We start from the raw sequence: 16,805 nt of genomic DNA, 5'->3' as shown, positions 1-16,805 counted from the left end.
AGCTGCCGGTGATAAATGCAGTCAGTTGCTCCCCTGCCTCTGGCAATGAGTGATGACTGATCGTCCAAGAAAGAAAACCCAAAAAGCTGAGTCGCCTCAGGAAGATGAATCATTTACTACCCATTAATGGAGGAAGAAAATTACCATCCAGTAAATAAAAATTGTTATTTGGAGCAAACCGGTGAACACTGAGCACCGACACTTTGAGGCGGCTTCCCATTCTCAAGTGGGTCCCGAAGCCAAGCGGTCGCGTTACCAGATGGCCTCCCCACTAACCCCTCTCTCTCTCTCTCTCTCTCTTCGTGCTTTTATAATAAGCAAATGAATTTTCTGATTCAGAGAACAGAGGAAAGAATCTTCAGAGAGAAGGCATGTCGATAAGATAAGAAATCCTCATTTATGAGGGAGAGATGGTCCCAACCTGACGTTCAAATGGGCCTGTCGGAGATTTTTAAAGTAATTACCATTATTAATCATCTGAAAGACAGGGTTGCGGATTCTGTTTGTCACGGGATATTTCGTTGTTTCGACTGCTGTACTGTGTATTCTTTAACGGGTATAAATTCCAAAGTTTAATCTAGATTAAGCACGGGGGGAATGAAGTATAATGAACATTAAAGACAGGGTAACATGGGACCTTTTTTCCAAGGCTTGGCTCTTCTATTTCTCTCCATTATTTATTTTTCAGTCTTCGCCAAGCATTGGATCTCTATACAAGAGATGATGATGCTCTTACACTTTTGTAAGGATTCCCCGTTCCAGCCAGTGTTGATTGCTGGGTTTCTCTTTTATTGCAGAAATGTCGTCAGTGATGGCAATTCATCATTCATGGAGCGACTAAATTAATGGAGTTTACTTTCTTGTGGGATGCCTCTTACCGGATCGGCTTCTTCGTGGAAAAAGAATAGAGCCTCTGCCCTTCTTTTTCTGTATTTTGACTGCTTTATTGAAAAGCAATATTGATTCATGTTGCGGTGTTCTCGGTGAAACTTTTGTTATCTTTTCTGGGTTGTCGTTATACCTGGGATACCATCTGAAAGAACTCGCTGCTCGCTAGTGTTCTCACAGTACCTCTTCAAACCTTTATGGCAACTGTAGCTGTACGGATCAACTTATCCAACGCCACCTGCGATCATAAATGTAAAGCAATCATCATTAGATCCAACAGCATAAGAATCGTATCCAACAAGCTCTCATTATGGAAAAGGTAGCGGCTCAAAACCATTACCTCATGGCCAGAAGCCATTTAAGGAGGATGATAACTGATATCTCAACAAGGTCATTTTTCTCTATACAGAAACAGCTACAACAGTGACAATAAATTTAAAATATTTGAAAAGTCCTATGGGTTCATTCAGCATCATCTGGAGTAATATATCTGATTCTTTGATTTCATTTTGTCCAAATTCTTTTCTATTTGATAGTCATAGTCGAGCCAGTACAAATCCGTTCAATTCTGGTTGGCCTCCGTCTTTTGCACACTCGATATAGTACCATACTAACTCCTGTTCATGTTTGCACCAATTACCAGAGACAAAAAAACAGGGGTTATACGAGGGCCATGCAATTTTGTGCCGCAGTCTAGAGAGTGCTGTCTGCCTGGTGTGTACTCAAAGAGTGTCCAGACGTCCCTCCATGTCGTAATAGTCCACATTTCCGTAGACCTTCTTCTACTGTTATATAACTTAGAATGTATCATCAGAGATCACAATGGTAGCAATATATGCAAGGGCTGTCCAGATATAAATAGCTGTGTATAAGATAAAGAATCTTAAAGTTCACCAACTACAAAACTTTTGAGTAGCTGAATATACCCATCTGAATGTTACAAGCCTAGCTGCTTGCATCTGATATCAGTGAAAGATGTCAAATGTATGGTCCATATTATTTTACCCATTCCAAGTGTAGAACTGAAACAGCCCAGTGATAACCTGAAGTAAAACAGTAGGAATCAGATCAAGCTTGGCTAGTCATCTAACAGCAAAACCATCTAAAATTATCAATCCACCAGTGACGGATGAAAGAACATTTGATGTCGCAACCATCAGATTAGGCAATGTTATCTATTGACTCAGAGACATTATCTGCCCATGAACCTTCTTTTGCGTCTTTAACATTCTCATGCACATGCAGTACACCACCCTCATAAAGTTTCCAGAAAATTAAGTTTCCAGAGGTACATAAAGTGACTACATGTAGAGGTTGTAGGAAAAAAAGAACGCTAAAGCATATTCGGATACAAAGAAGAAAAGAAAGCGAACCAAATGGAGTACAAAAGAAATAAAAGATTGACAGATATAGGTCCAATCAACTATAGAAGGGATACAAAGATCTCGAGTTTATGTGAAGTCCCACATAAAGCTGAATTTGAATTTGTTACGCAGAAGGCTGCCAAAACAGGTTTTGGTTTTGGATCTCAGCATGTATACAGGTTCAAATGTGACCATCACAAATACTAATTTACCTCAGTGCTCCATCCTATGAAGGCTGCCAAAACAGGTATTGGTTTTGGATCTCAGCATGTATACAGGTTCAAATGTGACCATCACAAATACTAATTTACCTCAGTGTTCCATCCTATGAAGTATGTTTTTAATTATTATGCACAATTAAAAAATAATAGTCACTTTCCAAGAGTCTTAATGATAATATTGAGATGCTTATGTCATATCAACGAACCTCTCTAAAATATGACTCACCATGAACTTTATGCTACAGAACTAGTGAGGCATCGGGTCCTGCTGGAGCTTGGTACAATAAGACTGAGGAGATAAAAATCAGGAGTTATATCTGGAACTGATTTTTAGGATATCCACTTTAGACATCAAAGAACAGTTTAGTTCTTGCAGGGACTTTGACATTTAATTCCACCTACAGAAAGGGCGGATAATAACCCTCAAAATCCTAAACTCTTGTAAAGCTGTTAGGACCTCACAATATGATTGAAATAGCTGTGTACTTCCTGCCTGAATTCTGCTATTTTTTATGAATAAAAAGACAATATTGGCCCATTGGCCCTTCAATTGTGGGTGCCACCTCAAGGGACCCATCACTCAAATCTTGCAGGCAGGAGGGTGGGAGCCTCCATGCTGAGCCCCCCTCCGAAGAGGACTTACCCCCACCTGGCACCTGCCCAGGCAAGCAGCAGAGGGAAGTTTCCCCTTGCTGGGTTGTTTGACAGTGGAGGATCATACCCCTTTACCACCAAGACCTGAGCTGTGGGCTTATCACTTTCTAAAACTTTTAAATTAGTAAAGCTAAATTAATTACAGTGGCAACGTGTTATTTTCACACATCAAAACAAACCAAGGCTAAGCAAAACGGTGCATGGGTAATATCAACCATATTGTAAGTGTACATAGGCTCTTAATATCAGGGGTAGATAGGCATTTTTGCCCTATTCTAGGGGTAAACAGCCAATTAACCTATCATTAAAAATAGTTGGGGTTATAACTTTCAATACCTTATTGCTCTCACTGCAGCAACCCAGCTACACTCACTTGATGGAAGAAGGCAAAGGCAAGTGCGATCAGCAACCCCCTGCCATTGTCAGATGTATGTCCTTGAAGGAAATAGTACAGTTTGAAAAAAAATACAGCTGATTCCAACATGCTTGGGAAGAGTCCGTAACAAAGAACATGAAGTTAATGAGAAAAGCAATTACAAAATGAAGTCTCTAGCAAGTGAATTGCTACTGCTATCTAAAAATGACAAAGAAACTGACCTTCCCTTGGATAAAAACAATGTCTTTTTTTTGGAGAAAAAACAATATCATTAAATATGAAAATTTTCTTGTTTCAGATATTAAAGACAAGAAAGTGAAACCCAGACTCCTAAACATACTTACGGTGCAGTAACCCAGTTATCCCCTTCTAGTACTACATCAATCTGCCACAGAATTGGCTTGAATATTATGTTGCAAAGCTGCTATAGCATATGGATTCCACTCACAAGCATAAACCAGTTTTTCCTTAGCCCTGACAGAAGTTCAATATGTTACCATACTCAGACCTCAAGAGTATGGTCAAGTAAAAACGACTGAAATAGTATTAACTAGAACTAAATCAGAATACTGTACTTTACTAAAAATGGGAGCACAAAGTATCCAATTCCTGCAAACAAATCCACAACAGCTTCATTCCTACAGCCCAGATGGCCCATGCAAAGCATCTCAGAGAGGTTTTCAGAGGAAAACATGCACTTTGTAGCATCAAAGGACTATGATATTCCATAGTCATGATAAGATACCCAACCATTATGTCCCACAAGGATCTCCAAAGCACTGTCCCTTGTTCCATTCGGGACAATTCTACCCTAGCAACAACCAGAAAATACATTTAGGAGCAAAAAAAGAGAGAAATTTAAAACATACACCAACACAAACATAAATTACATATTACATATATAGGGACGTGTCTGATACAAAGCACTGTAACATAAGAAGCATACAAAACATGGGTCTCAAGTTTTGATGAACATTACATATTGTAACTGAAATGATGTACTATGTTCATAATTACCAGACATGCAAGGCATTGTGTCCCCAGTGATTCAGCAACAATGGTCCAGACTTCCTGACCAATTGATTCCCATATCGGATCCTTAAAGGTAGTGACTGGAAGCACAATTATATCTCCAAGGCACCCCCACCTAAAGTAGCAGTTCATAATTGTAAAATCCTTATGTACATCAATAGACCATCAACTTGATGGTGTCTTCTGGCTAAGTACATAATGATGACAACCTCAGATACTTATAAACAATATTATCAGGACAACATATAATGGGAGACTTTGGTGATACATGTCACACCATCAATAAGTACAGAACCCCCACATGTTAACAGGGTATTTGAAGCCTCAAAAACAGAAATTTCATTTATAGAAAAACCCTTCCTAATTAATTGTTCAGAGATGTCAGAAACACTTAAAGATTCAAACACTTTTCCCTGAGGAAAGCGATAAGACCCTTCCTTAATTGGAGCCCATCCTGGCTACAATAAACCTTCCTCCCAAGATCTAACCCATCCAGATCTTTTTTCCAGATGTAAAAAACCAAAGGTTTCTCAGAAACAGCATTGCCATTGCTCTCCATCTCTTCTTTGCATTGCACCATTGGCTGTTCCTTCATTTCAAGAGGGATTTGTCAAAAGATATCACCAGCACAAATTAATTTTTGTTGGCTCATTGAACCAAAAGCATAACAAGAGGCCCCACAACCAATAATGAAAACATGATCACCAAAAATACTGGTTGTTCCACAAACAAAAAGATCCTGCTTAAAGACTCAATTTTCACATGCCTCCAAACTCAACTACTGAGGTTAAGCAAAGCTATCTCTTGACAATGTTCTATGATGAGGCAGCCACCAATAATTCCAAGATGATCATTATAAATAAACATACAATGCGAAAATCTTGCATATGGTGCCATCCCTGTTGTCCTCTCCTTCCAAGCATAGGTTCCAACATCAAATCTACAAGGGCTCTCATCATAACCCCCAAACATAAATAACTCCCTTTTGCTACCAAAGAATGTGCATGGCGAGCACAAGGCCACTCCTTTCCTTCATTGCATATTTCACTCCACTGCAAAGTTTCAGTATCAAGAACATGCATGCAGGAATAAATAGTTGCATGATCGAGACCACCAAATATGCATTTCTTGAAGCCCATTGTAGTAGCTGCATGTCAATGCCTGTTTAAAACAAAAAGGAAGAAAAGAAAAGAACATCTGAAATGCCATTTGATGCTCTAACCAATTACTAGATTAAAATATTGCAGACTTCTTAGTAACTATAGATCGTTGATCAAATCATACATTAATATCATTTGGCAACATGCAGGAGCTCAACACCAATTCCTTGCACCAACATGGCTTCCACACAATATATGGAAAGTTGAAAAGTTGAGTACTTCACAAAGGATTAACCCCACTAACAAGATCCAAAAAGTTAGGATTGAAAAGATCACCTAGTATTGAATTTGCTTCTAGTATAGTCCAACAACTTCCATTCACCTTGTGCTACATTGAGGACCCATACATCACCTAAAATTTGTGTAGGTCATCCTTTCCTCCAATCACAAAGACATGATCTCCTACTACAGAAGATGTATGACCCAATCGTGGAGATGGAGATCTCTCGGTATTACTTGCTCTTGACACACCTGAGAGGGGGTCCAATGTGAAGGTATCATTTTTTTTAGCATGTCATCCTAAGCCTCCAAAGCCACCAAAGAGTAAAATTTGCCACTGAATTCGCATTAACTGTCATCTTGATGGACAGACAGGATTCAGCATCTTTTGATACGCCTGGTAAAAGATTGCAGATGTGTAATCGATATGCAGAAAAGCTACAGAGTAGTAAATCCATATTAAAGACTAGTACAATATACAGCTTACCAATGCCATAAGTAATTTCTAGAATGGATAACAAATAAGTTTGTGAGACAACATTTTTACTCGATAAGCTAATTTCAGTTTGCATAAGAGATTAATGTGCTATATCCTATGAATTAAAGTGCCTTTATATCTCGTACAATATACAACAAGAAAAGTGGATTGCAGATAAAGTTAACTCAAGGATTGAATGTGAACAAACTTGCAGGGTAAATTCAAAATTGTTTGGATCATCTTTTCAGTGACAGCACAAAGAAATCAGACATTGAAGACGTTCAATCATGATTTCTGAACCTAAACCAATTAAGATAATGTTGCCTGAATGAGAATCTGGATTTTTGTTCATTGAATTGATACCTCTGACTCCCCCATTGGATGAGTCCTTTAAATCACTTGCTGGATTCTTGCATGAACACTCAGAACCATTGTCATCTGTATAAGTCTAGCACAGTCAGTAACACAATTATCTTAGCTCTTGCCCTGATAGGTAAAACATCATACTTCGACAATTTTTTTTTTTGATAAAAATGTATTTATATTAACAAGAAAATTTACAAAAGAGGAGGGAGCAGACCCTGACAACAAGCGATTGAAGGGTAGCTCCCTGCTTGGCAAACACATCTGCTGCCGAATTTGCGGATCTCGGAATGTGAGATCAAATACAAGATAAAATTAAGGTAATTTCTAAAATCTCCCAAAAAATGTCTCAATGGTGCCACAGGGGAGGGGATGCACTCTCACACCATCCAATGACCACCTTCGAGTCCCCTTCAATATGAAGGGGACCGCTGCAGTTGTCTCTGAAAACATGGAGCCCGTTGAGTAGGCCATGAAGCTCAGCTGACGTAGAATCAGATATGCCTAAAGGGCCGGCATATGAGAAAGATGATTACCGGAAGGATCCGAAATAACCACTCCGAAGCCAGAAATCCCGGGATTACCAAGGGAAGAGCCATCAAAGTTCAACTTAAGGTAACCGGGTTCAGGAGACAAACTCTTTAAGCTAATTTTGGATTCTTTACCTTTGATATTGAGTCCAGCAAAATAAGTAGCACAATCATATTTCCCATTATCACAAATACTACCTAATGAAGTATGCTCTGTTGCACAAGATAAATGGTCCTTGTCAAAAGCTGCTTCTAAGACATCACACAGACTGTTGGCTTGAGAAATAAATGAGCTTGCCCAGTTGACCAAACGGATTTTGTTTTTTTTTAATGATCAGCTCCTTCAATTCAGGGAGAGCCTGTATTAATTCCAGTTTGACCCACTACAAGCATGAAAATGTATTCATGCTGCCATAGAAGTTCAGACTTCAAACTTAGAGAAGAAGCTGTAAAGATTAGAAACTCTTTTGATGTACAACCATCTAGATCATTATTCATGTTATAGCAAAATATATTTGAATTTTTCAAAGTTATGTACATCTTGATATATGGAAATGTTCAGTAATCAAGCCTACATTTGACAGAAGAAGTTGGAGAAAACCATCAGTTCTCCTTCTGCTGGCCACCATTTTCTCATTGGCTGTCCCAATAAGATACCCTGCATATTTGGGTGCCGTACTATTGAGCAGCGAATAGCCACCATAGTGCATTTGTCTACCCAAATGCCTGCCCAAAATATGTGAACAAATCTCAGGATACACCAATGTAGTAGGACAGCAATGATCATCAATTGAAGGCAAGAAATTGAAGGAGAATCTAATGATGAAATGAAATGCAGAATGAGCAGTAAGAATTAATTCATGCTCTTTCCTTTTTTGAGCTTTGTTACAATATAATATGATCTGGTCTTAATCCACATGTCCTCAAATTTACCACGAACAATTTATGAAAGTTAAACTTGACCTCTGGCAAATTCAAAAAAGACTAACTGCACTTCGGAAAAGGAAAAGACATGCAGCATAGACATGACCTAGTCAAAGAGAAAAAACAGATAAAGTGAAGATATAAGAAACGAAAAACCAACCATATGAAATATATAAATAAGAGAAAGTATTATTTTTCTTGAAAGGGGGCCAAAATTCAGAGAGAAAAAGAAAAAAAGACAACAACGAATATGGAAAAGAAAAAAAAAAAGACAAAAAGAAAGGAAAACAAAACATAAGCCAGGGCAGACTTGAGATTCTCTCTAACTCAGCTGCCTCTCGTGCCTAGTCACAATTTACATTCAAAACATTTGATTACTAGAAAATGTTAGCATTTAGATGAGGCAGGGAAGCGCCAGTTAGATCTCAGAAGTCCCATTCCCTTGGTTTCTGGGTGAAGTTGTCCACAGTTTACTAGAGCATAACAGGCAAAGTTCAAGCTTATCTCATTGGTCCCATTCCAAAGTAAAGTTCTAACATTTTTCTAGAACAGCAGCCAAATAAACAGCACTTGAAACTAATGCACACTAAAGAGCATTTGAAGCATATGCCAGTAAAATGCGTTCTTCTTAACATAATAAAAACAGCGACTTTAAATATATAAAAAAAAAAGCCAGAAGCGCGGGGGCGGCGATAAGAACTGACCGGATCTCTAAAGCCACAAGCAATAGCAGTGCAAACGAGCTCCTGAGCTGAACAGACATCCTCGTTTTCCACTGCAACAATAAAAGGCTCGAAGCGAAAAATTAAATCTCCTGAGCTGGCAGGAGACGAACTCCCATCACTGAAGAGAATGTATATGACGGTATCAGGATCAGCCGGGTCGTGCGTGATGAATAGCGAAGACCCACCCCGCGCTTTTTTCCTACTAATGGAGGGATTCCGTGGTTGAGAAAAGATAGGCTCTGGTTAATGGCGTCGATGAGAGGGACAATGGGTAAATCCAAGGACCCTTTTGGCGACTTGTCCATGTAATCTATTGAGGAGAGGGAGGCGAGAATCTTCGACTTCCTCTCTTCGAACTCCATAGCTGCCCGTCGCTCTGCCTTTGAAACAGATTTTGGGCTTCCTTCATAGGGGCGTCGCCTCGTCGCCGCGGCGGAGCTCCATCAGTGCCGGGATCTGCCGTAAGCAAAAAGGTCCAAGTGACTTGGGCCCATAGATGGACGTACGAGATGAAAGTAGATAGAGATAAAGGGGTCCACATTTCCTGGATCAATTACCGGATTTGCCCTTTTGATGAGTTTTACTTCCAATAAAAGTAGAATAGAATTTGTCGCCAAAAGGCTCTAATATAAGGAACTATTTTCTTGATTTCTTCTGGATCGAGTGAGCGACTGGTTCGTTGAAGCCTTGAAGACTTGAAGGAAGAAGCGAAGGTGTAAGATAATTTTCCCCATACAATTATCAGTAATAGTAATGGTGTGCGAGAAGTGTAAGCCCTCCCTATTGTTTTTCTCTCTTTTAAATAATTGGGGATTTCATTGTTGCGACGAAGAATTGACGGTTGATTTCTGCTGCAGGTGAGAAGAAGCTCTCGAAAGTAATAGTTCCCGACAAGTGGAAGGAAGGCGCCAGCAATACTACCGAGGGAGGGGGCAGAAAAATCAACGAAAACAAACTCCTCTCTAAGAAAAACAGGTTAGGAAACCCTTTACTTTTTTCCTTGCGTTGTGCTAGTTCTAGTTTCTCGACGAACATGAGCTTCGATTTTTTCCCGAGTTTGTAATTCTGTCTATGAATTTTTTCTTTTTAATAGTATTTCTCTATGAAAACATGAATTCGCTTACGGTTACTTACAGTTGTCATCCAGGATAAGTCCGAGACTCTCTTTTCTGTGGTACAATTTGTGCTTAAACATCGGCTTCTTTTCGTGCCTCTTAATTTGAAATTTTTGAAGTGAAATGCTTTGAAAGTAATGTGTCAGTAAGCTTGGGCTCAACCAGTTGAAGTACGTTACAGGCTAAGGTTGTATGGGTGTAGTATCCGTATTGCATAATCTATCTTCCTCGCCCTATGGAGTTGGGGTGAGGAAATACTACAGCTTCATTTAAATAAGATTTCAGTGTGAAATGAAGGCACTTCTAGTGTGCTTGAATCAGTGAACTGAGTTTTCTTTGTAATTAACTAAGGATGAGTTAGAGCACTTGAAAGGGGTGGAATTACTTTATTACGGGTGTTATCTTTTTCCTAACTGAAATAACGTGGCATTATATCATTATCAATTACAACCTTGGATTAAAAAAAGATTAATGACCTCACAATTTTTGTTCTAATACCAACACAGACAAGTCCTTCCTGTCATGGAAATCAGATCATCCTAGAATGCTCATTCTGTTTCTCTTTGTGATTTACCATCTTTAGGCTTGAAACATGCTAGGGATGATTTTTTTTTTTTCCTCTGGGCAATATCTAAAGACAAATTTTGCAATGTATTTATTGAAGTTGTAACCTTTTGTGGTGTCTCAAAAACTGTGACTACCAAGAGGATACCTGGGAACTGTTATTTTTCGACTTGCTTATTCATGTAAGTTGAGATGTGCTATTTTTTTAATGTGCTTCTTCTGTGTGACCTTGAGATTTACAATTTCAGATGCAATGCTAAAACCTTGGCTGTTGGATAATGTGGACCTTCCTGTTGGATCTCCTAAGAGTATGATAACTGGGACCCCTATCATGCTATGTAGATATCAAGTTTTTGCTCTTTCAAAAGTAGTAGATCACCCACACAGCCCCTTTAGGACGTTTCTTAGCCATTGTTGTGGAAGTTTGCTGCTAATAAACTGCTGGGAAAATAGAACAACTGTGTTAGTATCTTATTAGTTTGAGGAGCTCTCTAGATATGTATAAATTGTGATACTGTGGTACAAAATTGTTGCTAATAAATTGCTTCCCTTGGTTTTGTTTCTTATTATTTATGATGTCCATATCTGTTTAAGATCATTCCATGGGTGTAAGGGTTCATCATGGTCCAGGTTTCTCTTTCCCTCTTGGAGAATTTCCTTTCCTGTGAGTTGATTTTCTTGGGCACTTGAAATTCTATATAACTTTTATCCTTGTGTGGGAAGAAAGGAGTGGACTAGTTTCTTGTGCTGTTTGAAAATAACAGTGAGTCATACATCTCTAATGGAAATTGATCTTCTAGCCTTATTGGAAATGCATCCATTTTCAAGTTTTGTCTGGATTTTATTTTTTTATTGGGACATTAGAGTTAAGAACAACCCAAAATGTTAAGCAAACAGACTCTTTTACATCTCCCTGCTCAAGCTTATTATTTTACCTTCCAAGTTTTTCCAATCTACAATTAAAAATTGAAGTTATAGTCACTTTATTAGACCAGCAATGTAGACCTACATATGTTCATGGTTGTATTTAAGCTGTCACTGAGGAATAGTCATACTAGTGAAAAAGATTAATTTCATTTTAAGTGATACATTGCTCCTGACAGGTTTCCCATGATATCTCCTTTTTCATATTTCGCTCCTTCTCTGCTTCCCTGTCTCCATAACAGATTTATTGAAGCATGAGGAATTACAGGAAGTGCAGAGAAGCTGTGAGATTTTGGCAGAAATCTTGACTCAAATTCTGACCCCCTTCTTTGGCCTGGGACATGCTTTTGTCGTTTCCTGTGTTAGATATGCTTACTTCTCTGTGATAAGATATTTATCATTGGAATGTTCTCTTCTTCTGCTTCAAAATTTCCCATATCTTTTTTCTTTTCTGTTCTAACATGTTGGGTTCTTTAAATGTTTGCATAGCCGTTGCTTCAATTTGACTCTCTTTTAATACCATTTTGGTTCCAAAAACAGATGGACACCTTACGGGACAACCAAATGCATAATTTGCAAGCAGCAAGTCCACCAAGACGGAAAGTATTGTCATACTTGTGCTTACTCAAAGGGTAATGGAGCTTGTTTTTCTTTTGGTAACAAGTGGTAATGGTACTTGTGTGCCCCATAATCTGTATTTACAGCTTTTTATAACCCATCCTGCTAAATGGTATAAAATTCTGTCTCGGTTGGCGTCTTAATGTTCTCAACTATGAAAAGAAAAATCCAAGTCATGTCACTCATTTCTTTTCCCAGCAAAATAATATTCCTGACATAGTTTATTCATGTGCAGGAGTCTGTGCTATGTGTGGGAAGCAAGTGCTGGACACAAAGTTCTACAAGCAAAGCAATGTCTGAGGAACAATATTGGAGCTGTTGGCTATACCTGCATACCGGGGCTCTTACTGCCTTGGTTTGTAAATTATGTGTTAAGATCCGTTGCTTTCAACAAACTGATGATTTTAATAGTTTGCCCTTATGGCACTAATCTTTCATCTCGAACAAGATCTTGTATTTTTCATATAAACTGAAGTGCATTAACTCTTTTTTCAACTTCATAGATTGCTCACTTTGTAGTTGGTGATATCCTTTCAAATCCTTTGCAAAACTCATATTCGTGGAAAACAATTGTACCTGAAAATGAGCAGAATCTGGAAACTAGAGAGGCTTGCAGTTAGTCTTTTAGTAAAAAAAATTCAGTCTCAAGAAGGTTCACGAGCTAAAGCAAGACTGTAAGAAAGAACTACTTGTCTTACACGCAGCATTGTCAGAATTTAAGAAACTGAATCACATTAGAATTCACAATCTGTTCATCTTTCGAAATAGGTTGTCACGTTCGAGATTTCTGTGCCTGTTTGGCTATGAATTTCTGAGTCAACCGTACACTAACTGGTTGGTTAGCCTCTTCATGCCAAATACAGTGTGAAATAAAAACGAACTACAAAAGCCAAGCCCGTCTGTAACACCGAAACCCAGAAGCCATAACTGATGGGCAAGTTCTTCTTCGTCTTGCCCTTTCTCCAGTTACCGACTTTTCTAAGTTTTACTCGAGGGTCATCTTTGATCTCCGCTAGCCACGTCGTTCATTCGCGGTTCTTTAATCGTCTTTCTTCCAAACTGGGGACTTCCCTGGTCGTTGCCGGCAGAGTTAAGTGAAAATGGTTAGAGTTTCTTCAAAGTTCCAAGTATCAGAGGATGCACTTCTTGTCTTTGGGTTCAAAGTCTCAAAGGTGGAATATTTACTCGGTCCCGTGTAAGCTCTCAAATATTTCCCGTGTTTTCTACTCGGAAGCTGCTCCTTTGGGTGTCGCCGCTACCTTACCAGATGACGATAAATTCGACCCCTCCCAAACAGCTGAGATATTCAAATCCCGCACAAAGATGGGTTCTTACCAGCAAGGTGACTCGACGCTTTATTTTGCTATTAAGAACTCTGCAGATTCTGGGGATATTGCGACGTTGGAAAAGGTTTTGTATCGAATGAAGAATGAACGTAGAGTAGTTACAGAAAATATTATCATTCTTGTGATTAAAACTTATGGGAAAGCGCGCTTGCCAGACAAAGCAATGGATTTGTTCGACTGTATGGTGGATGGGTTTCAGAGTAGACGAACTGTTCGATCTTTTAACTCAGTTCTTAACGTTCTTCTGCAAGCAAATTTGTTTGATCGTGCTGTCGAGTTTTACTCTTGCGCAAACTCTGTGTGCATCTCTCCGAATCTTCTCTCGTTCAATTTACTCATTAAGGCTTTCTGTAGATTGGGATTGATCGATAAAGCCTTAGAAGTGTTTCGAGAGATGCCTTCCCATGGGAGCAAACCAGACGCATTCACTTACAGCACTTTGATGGACGGCCTATGCAAAGAGAGTAGGATCGATGAAGCTATTGCTTTGCTTGACGAGATGCAGATTGAGGGTTGTTTCCCTAACGCTGTAAACTATAACGTGCTGATCAATGGCCTTTGCAGAACAGGTGACCTGACTCGTGCATCCAAGCTGGTTGATAATATGTTGCTGAAAGGTTGCATCCCTAATGAAGTGACCTATAATACTCTCATTCATGGACTGTGTCTCAAGGGAAAATTGGACAGGGCGGTCACTCTTGTGAATCAGATGGTTGCTAATAAATGTGGTCCTAGTGCTGTCACTTTTGGTACTATAATCAGTGGGCTTGTCAAACAAGGGAGAGTGTCAGAAGCCATGAACGTGATGGCTTCAATGGAGGAAAGAGGTCATTTTCCTAATGAGTTTATCTACTCGGCCCTTATTAGTGGATTGTTTAAATCAGGTAATTCTGAAGAAGCAAAAAAGTTGTGGCAGGGGATGATAGACAAAGGTTGCAAACAAAATAATGTTGTTTACACTGCTCTTATAGACGGATTCTGTAGAGAAGGAAATGTGGAAGAAGCCAAAAGGATTCTCTCGCTGATGTTAGACAATGGTCTGTCACCAAATGTCTTGACTTACAGTTCTTTGATGAAGGGTTTCTTCGAGGTAGGAAGACTCCATGAAGCAGTTGAAGTGTGGAAGACGATGCTTCAAAGTGGGTGTTTACCAAACGCAATCAGCTATAGTATACTAATACATGGTCTCTGTCAGGCAGGAATGGTTAAGGAAGGAATGATGGCATGGAAGCACATGTTAGGTCATGGATATAAGCCTGATGCAGTGGCCTATAGTTCTATGATTAAAGGCTTTTGTGATGCAGGAAGAATAAATGAAGGTCTAGATTTGCTCAACGAGATGCTCGCTGGGGCATCTCGACCAGACACTGTCACCTATAATATACTTCTAAACAGGCTGTGTAAGGATGGTGACCTTCCACGGGCTATTGATCTCTTGGGCAGTATGTTAAACCAAGATTGTGATCCAGATTTGATTACGTGCAACATCTTCTTGCAGAATTTAGGGGAAAATGTGAACCCACTTGCTGCAAGAGATTTTTTAGATGAGCTAGTTGTTCGATTATGCAAGCGAGGGAGAGTATATGGTGCTTCGGTGCTTATAGAAGTTATGCTCACCAAGTTTCTCATTCCAAGGCCCCAAACTTGGGAGATGGTTGTTCAAGACCTTTGCAAGCAAAAGAAGGTGCATCAAAGCATTAACAAGTGCTGGTGGAAGCTTTTGCACTGATTTATGGAAGGAGGCTTCTTTGTTGTAAAATTCTTTCACATTATTTAGTAACATTTTTTCAGCAGGAGTTTTACTGACATTGTATCATACGAATGCTACAATTCATCGAGACATACATCTGATTTATCTTATATTTTTGAGACATTGTAGACAACTTCAGTTTAAGTTCATTTTAGCTCTTAATGTAATTCAGTGAACTTATTTTTGCTGAAATTTCGCGGTCAGGAGAAGGGATCTAATATTCTCGTAAAAGAGCTTTTGAGCTCTCACCTAATGCTGGCACCCCATTTTGTTGATGTTGTTTTTGACTGGTTCTTTCTCATATTGGTATTTTCATGCCTATGGGATATTGTCTCTCTTGTTATCTCCATTATGTTGTTTCATTGTTTCAAAATTTCAGAGAAATGCCACAACAGTGAAGATGCTGCTTTTGTTTTAAATAGGTATTTTCTCCCTGTGAGATTTCCATCCCCTTGAACCATTCAACTTGTTGATTTTCAGGATTCCATAGATAATAACTTTAGGCAAAAGAGAGAGAAGAGAAAGAGAGAGGAGAGAATATGATACACGTCCAAGTGAAAAAAGAAAGAAGAGAATACCTGAGGTAAAAACAGAGGAAGAAATTAGGGTCTTGGACTTAATCCAAACCCTCCCCCTTAAGTTGTATTTATAGATATCAAAAGTATTAATATTATAAAAATACCCTTTACCCTAGTGAGAGTGAATAAAAAGCAGAAAACGTAAACTAATTATATCAGTGTCACCCTAACTACATTATATCTTCTAACACTACTCATTATGCATTTTTTTCAGAATGAACCTCAATGACTCTAAAGTAGGGACCATCTTCAATTATAGAAAACTTCTTTTCAGCAGCAGGCAAGCATGCAAGTACTCGTCTCTCTTCCAATGCACTCGTTAACAGAGCAACTTTTATCAAATCCTGGATCAAATGTTGACTCGACAAGTTCAACTGGCTTTGCCATGATAAACTGAAAAGAAGATTTTAACTTTGATTAATAGTTGTAATAACACACAAGTTTTTTGAAGTAGACGGGTTTGGGTAAGTCAAGACTTCTCAAATGGCTCCAAGCTGCTCTTTCACCAATTTCTGTTGCCTGTCATGAATGTTAATTACTCTGTTAGAAGTATATGGTTAGTCTACCCTGTTCTTTGTTATCCCTTTTCTTCTTCATTATTTACTAGTTTTCTCGTTCCAGAGAACGAGGACAGACTGATCAATGTGTGACCTCCTTCCGGTAACAAATTTAATTGATTCTCTCCTGCAAAGAGAATAATAAGTTATAATCCTTGTAAACGATAACGAGTCTCTGGAAGAAGTAATTTTGCTGCAAATCTTACACTCTGCTTGCTATTGCAGGTACGAAATGGTCTGTTTCCTTTGTTTTGCTCGGTCTTTGACCTTAACTTCCCCTGAGGTAACTTCAGGGCAATTTACAGAGTTCGAACTAGAGAAAAATTGAAGGCATAAGATTCAGTGATTTTCGACATAGAGAACTGAATATCAAATTAAATGGCAGATGTTACTGCCAAAAGAGACGCAAGGTCACAATC

General features: G+C 38.9%; 2 protein-coding genes and 1 pseudogene across 2 annotated transcripts; 2 read left to right on the top strand and 1 right to left on the bottom strand.

Moving 5' to 3' along the window:
- Nucleotides 1–1,685: 1,685 nt before the first annotated feature.
- LOC137943149 (tRNA wybutosine-synthesizing protein 2/3/4-like) lies at nucleotides 1,686–9,303 on the bottom strand (annotated as a pseudogene).
- A 275-nt stretch (nucleotides 9,304–9,578) lies between these two features.
- Nucleotides 9,579–12,681, top strand: LOC137942658 (uncharacterized). Its single transcript, XM_068788387.1, has 4 exons — nucleotides 9,579–9,703; nucleotides 9,792–9,909; nucleotides 12,078–12,169; nucleotides 12,391–12,681. Exons 1-4 carry the CDS (start codon nucleotides 9,688–9,690, stop codon nucleotides 12,453–12,455), a joined length of 291 nt encoding a protein of 96 aa, XP_068644488.1. The 5' UTR covers nucleotides 9,579–9,687; the 3' UTR covers nucleotides 12,456–12,681.
- Nucleotides 12,682–13,088: 407 nt separating this feature from the next.
- On the top strand, nucleotides 13,089–15,535 carry LOC137942557 (pentatricopeptide repeat-containing protein At4g20090). The gene has a single exon (XM_068788256.1). It carries the CDS (start codon nucleotides 13,293–13,295, stop codon nucleotides 15,228–15,230), a length of 1,938 nt encoding a protein of 645 aa, XP_068644357.1. The 5' UTR covers nucleotides 13,089–13,292; the 3' UTR covers nucleotides 15,231–15,535.
- Nucleotides 15,536–16,805: the final 1,270 nt, after the last annotated feature.

This window comes from Aristolochia californica, unplaced genomic scaffold, assembly GCF_029961685.1.
Source record: "Aristolochia californica isolate CCGP_79_NKW_82.1479 unplaced genomic scaffold, dmAriCali1.0.hap1 SCAF_10, whole genome shotgun sequence".
Taxonomy (NCBI): domain Eukaryota; kingdom Viridiplantae; phylum Streptophyta; class Magnoliopsida; order Piperales; family Aristolochiaceae; genus Aristolochia; species Aristolochia californica.
Note: the sequence above shows the minus strand (reverse complement) of the source record. Positions and strands in the feature narration are given on the sequence as shown.

Bases quoted from the DNA above. Each gene is read 5' to 3' on its own strand.
- LOC137942658 (XM_068788387.1), top strand. The intron at 9,910-12,077 runs GTTAGGAAACCC...TTCCAAAAACAG, and splicing joins CTCCTCTCTAAGAAAAACAG to ATGGACACCTTACGGGACAA. The intron at 12,170-12,390 runs GTAATGGAGCTT...ATTCATGTGCAG, and splicing joins TACTTGTGCTTACTCAAAGG to GAGTCTGTGCTATGTGTGGG.
- LOC137942557 (XM_068788256.1), top strand. From the start codon at position 13,293: ATGCACTTCTTGTCTTTGGGTTCAAAGTCTCAAAGGTGGAATATTTAC.